Source organism: Triticum dicoccoides, chromosome 3B (assembly GCF_002162155.2).
Source record: "Triticum dicoccoides isolate Atlit2015 ecotype Zavitan chromosome 3B, WEW_v2.0, whole genome shotgun sequence".
NCBI lineage: Eukaryota > Viridiplantae > Streptophyta > Magnoliopsida > Poales > Poaceae > Triticum > Triticum dicoccoides.
The window spans coordinates 531,457,480-531,462,169 of record NC_041385.1 but is presented as its reverse complement, the minus strand read 5'-3'; the positions used below and the strand labels follow the sequence as shown (position 1 = coordinate 531,462,169).

The window sequence follows — 4,690 nt, the reverse complement described above, 5'->3', positions numbered from 1 at the left end:
GAAAAAGATCATGTTGCTTAGGAGCTACCACAAATGATGCTGATCAAGGGAAAAAACAAGTTGGTATGATATCATTCATTCATTCGTTCTCATCATGATCATACATTGAATTCATTAAAGGTTACGGATTCATTTCTTGACATAGCATTGGAAAATCACAAGAATATTATATGAACCAAAGTGTCCAGATAAGTAGATAACACATGGAGGTCGCAATCACATAACAAAGGAAGAGTGGGACAGAACAAGGACTTACCCTCTGGACAGATCAAAGACTTCATGCTTCCTCACGCTTCCTCTTCCTCGGTGGACAAATCAATGACTTCTCTTCCTCTTCCTCATGCACCAACAGGGAGACCATCTCAAACACCTTGCTGCCAACCTGCAAAACGGCACAACCATCCACACATTAAGGTCTGACTTCAGATCAGTGGATCCATTAACACAAGGCAATAAGAAACTTTACTCACACAGCGACAATCACCAACATTCCCAACAATGATCTGGGTCTCTAGTTTACTATTTATTTCCTCTAGGTACATCAATTAATTCAGTACAAATTATTAATTCGCTGCTAGCTTGTGTTGGTACAACAAGGCTATCAATCAATTAATTCAGTCCAAGCAGTTAACAGCAAGGCTGTGTAGGTACACTACCGGGACTGAAATACTAATCAGAAGAGTGATTGATACTTGTGGCTGAGAGTGATCATGCTGAGTGAATCAATGGAATCTCAACCGCATGCACACATGAACAGCCTAAGCTTACGATGTACGGTAAGTTAGGGTCAATGCAAAATTAATTAGCTAAAATAAACTACTTGCGGGAGCAACTACACGCAGTGCTACGTCCTCAGTTCAAACTTACCGACACCGAATCTGAATTAGACTAGCTGACAGCTTGGCACAGAAACTAAAGAAGAATGATGAAGCAGCAGCGAAATGCTTACGGCGGGCACTTTTGGAAGCCATGGTCAGCACGAAGCTTCACCGGCACAGAAGCTAACCGGTGCATCATGGCCCTTCAGTTCTTCCAGAAGCTTAAAAGCTTGCTTATTCTAGAAACGACAGATTGATCATCACCTCCAAAAACTATTTTGCCACGATCTGAACTAATAGCTCAAACTGTCCTGCAAGAATTTAAGTGGCAGCAGTTAATCTAGACTGTATTTGAGTAGCCAAATCAGCATGGCAAGTTACGACCCTGAATACTCTACGATGCTGCTCGAAATACAAAAGACCAATCTAAAGTACTTGAAGGTCTATGACTAGTCTGTTGATAACTACTACTGTGAACGCATTCTTTTTTCATCGTATGAAAGCAAGTGTAGAATTGATCCAATGCTCGGCCAAAAAAGGAAAAGGAAAAAAAAGGCCATCACATTCCTTGGTTCATATAACAGACCTTAAGACATAAAGAGGCCATGCTGGAAAGGGCAGATATAGGGTGTCCAACTATTACATGCAACCCCATGCCCATGCATTTGCAAGATGGTTCAAGTTGCATTACGCAAAAGACTCTCCAAATAACAGTAATAATGATGCATGCTTGAACATATATACTAAGAAAAGTTAACTATTTGCTTGCATTATATAGTGTCTCGGATGAGCAATTGTAATTAGTTAGTCAGATTACTATACACCCAACCATGATATAGGATATAAAATTAAGTTTAAATGCAATGTTCACATAGCTGACAATTCCATTTGAGTGATTTGGATGGCATTTTCTACCTGGTATGCCCTCTAAGTGTTGCTCAAAGTTCAGAACCACGCAAACTTGGATCCCGAACTTTTACCCGCATGCAACATCACTGTATCAATCACAATCCACATTAAGGGCACACATGCATACGCACAATTGTTCATGAAGAGATTTCACTGTATCAATCACTATCGACAGAGAATCTGAAAACGATTTACAGTAGCATTCGATCTAAATTATAGATTATCCCGCTACCATCTACAATTTAGTCTGAAACCAACGAGCTAGATTCATCCGCGACAATCTACAATTCAGTAAAGCATCACAATACTTTTCACTTTTTGTTAAACTGACAAGACTAAACAGCTAGCACTATTTCAGAAATGATCAAACCGTGTAGTAGACAGAGATATCATGTGACTGCTGTAGACTGAACCTTTTTTTATACACACATGGCTGCTTGAATACAAGCACAAGCAGGACCGAACAGAAAAAAGAAGACCTTCCATGGCATCCTGTTCCTGTAGTAGCAGGCAGGGTGGGTTGGAGGTGGAGCAGAGCATCTTCTCCATGGACCTCTTCTCTCTTCCACATCGCCTTGATTTCCTTGACACAATGCAAGAAGACAAGATGGTATAATACACCAGATGATGGAGGAGATGAATTAATGAAGAAAAGTAAAAGAAGAAAAGGAGAATAGGGGAGAGAGGAGAGATTGGTACCCAACCTGGACCTGGACGGGGCGTTTTGGGCGTGGTTGAGGAGAAGGAGCTTCATCACCCTGGACTTGGAGGCTATATATAACCAAGGGAAGGATTGGAATTCAGAATCAGTAGGCCTTATCGATCTATGAAATGAATCTATCTGAAGTTGTGAGAGATAGAGAGAGAGGAGAGGAGGGAGTTACGGCAGCAGGAATGGCTGCTTTGGGAGGAGAACGCGAATCCGCGTGAGGACGGCGCCTTCGCTGGTGGGGAGGTACGGGGTCGGAGAAGATTCACTGGTGGTGGGGGCCGTGGCCGGCGTGTAGCTTCGATGGATCCTCCTCGAGGAGCTTGGCCTTGGCGCAGCGGATCTCGGCATTGAGCACGCGCCGTCGATGGTGGGAGAGGCGGTCTCCCGAGCAAATAAATGAGAAGGGGTCAGAGGTCACGGCCGTGCGAGGCAAATCGCTAGTAAAATGACTCAGCTGTGGGAGGAGATGAACCTGATTTGGCCGCCGGGGACCGCTGCGTGTCCTCGCCATCGTGGATCCGGCTGCTGTCTCGCCCGCACGGCCTGGATGCGCTTGCCGCGTCGTGGTAGAAGTGGAGAAGATGGCGAGGTCGGGTGCGGAGCCGAAGGAGCCGAACGGGGTGGAAGGCGGGACAAGCGTGGTGGCCCTGCAGTGGAAGGTGGCGAGTAAGGACTCCGGGACCGCACGCGGAGCAGGGTGGCTCCCCTACCAGCGTGGAGAAGGAGGCTACGTCGTGGATGGGGAAGCGGTTGGCGGTGGCGCCGCCGGCCGTGGCGGTGGTGGTGCGGGAGAGAGAGGGAGAGAGGTCGGGTGGCAGCGGCAGAGGAGGGGAATGAATCGCGGAGGAGGAGGGACGCCATGGCCTCGCCTGGACCAGTGGATATGGGGGATGAAGGAGAGGGGATGGGGATGGCGGAGACGAAGTCGGCGGTGGAGAGGGAGGGGAGGGGTGGGTGCAGACCGGCAGCGAGGGGAGAGGGAGGTGGGTGGCGGATCTGGATCTGGAGCGGCGGTGGGAGCGCTAGGGTTCGCATGCGGGTCTGTGGACCGGGCTTCGTGGGGTGAGAGGGTGAGGGAGATTTTTTTATACAAAGAGGGGGTGAGGGAGAAAGGGCTGCCGTCGGATCCGGGAGCATCTGACGGCGTTGGAGGCACGATCCGTGTGACATGTTCATGGACCAATCAGAACCCAGTACACATTATGACCATCTAAGTTGGTCGTAATCGACTAAAAGTAAGGTGTTGAATCATATAAACAATTTTGTGATATGAGAAATTAAAAAAAACATTCTCATTGTGTCAGCAAATGTGACCTAGTTTTTACGAAAACTAACAAACTTGGAATTGGAATAAGAAAAATATCTTTAAAAAGTGTTTTGATAAATGAGTTCTAGGAAAAAATCATTTTCTATTTTTGGAGTGACAAAATTCTTTTTTTGTGAAGAATCTACCAAATATTTGTTTGAAAATGGCACCACACCATTTTCCAAAACTCTAAGACTTGATTTTATGTACCGCGGATCAAATCTTAACATGTAAAATGCTTTCGATCCACCTCTCATCAAAAAGACAAAATATGTTCCAAAAAAATCTACCTAAGCATTCTTTTGTTTCTCTTCTACTTTTTCACATGAAAAGTTCAAAAAAAATGATCTCATATTGTGCACAAGGGTGCATCTTGAAATGGCAAACAATGTTGTCTAAGGGAGTTTTGATTTTCTTTGGACGGAAAATTCATTTTCCGTTTTTTGAGTGCCCGAAATGAGTTTTTTTAAGGACCTACCATATATTTCTTGCAAAATTGGACTAAATCAATTTTCTAAAATACTAGGCCATGTTTAATGCACAACTGACCAAATGGTTGGGTGTCAAAAGCCTTGATCAAGCTCTGGTGAAAAAGACAAATTTCCGCTGATTCACCAGGAAGCGGGTCAAATTTGAACTGTAGCTGCCTCATAGTTTGCTCTTTATTTTTTCCAAAAATCATTTCTAGATACATAAATATCTATTTAATCAAAAAAACATCAAAAGGTTTCCAAGATTCAACAACTAGCTAGGAACGGTCAAGCCCGTTGTTTTGACCGCATTTTGAAACGGGCATAAAAAATTCAAAAAAAATCAAAAATTTGGAAAACCTTCGCACTGTGTCATTATTTGTGACCAAGTTACCAGGAAAAGTAATAAACTTGTAATACGGCTGTTCTTTTTAAAAAAGTGTTCTCAGAAACAAGCTATCATGTGTGGAGACCA

General features: G+C 44.3%; 1 protein-coding gene across 2 annotated transcripts; it reads right to left on the bottom strand.

Annotated features, from left to right (window-relative positions):
- Nucleotides 1-264: 264 nt before the first annotated feature.
- Nucleotides 265-2,958, bottom strand: LOC119281498. Of its 2 annotated transcripts, XM_037562004.1 has the most exons (5): nt 2,612-2,958; nt 2,432-2,498; nt 2,207-2,310; nt 950-1,129; nt 265-382 (listed from the first exon to the last, which is right to left on the bottom strand). In XM_037562004.1, the coding sequence occupies exons 1-4, from the start codon at nt 2,785-2,787 to the stop codon at nt 1,120-1,122; spliced, it is 357 nt and encodes a 118-aa protein (XP_037417901.1). In that variant the 5' UTR covers nt 2,788-2,958; the 3' UTR covers nt 265-382; nt 950-1,119. The 2 variants fall into 2 exon arrangements, with proteins under 2 accessions (XP_037417901.1, XP_037417900.1); XM_037562003.1 differs by lacking the exons at nt 265-382; nt 950-1,129 and having other exon boundaries at nt 2,071-2,310.
- Nucleotides 2,959-4,690: the final 1,732 nt, after the last annotated feature.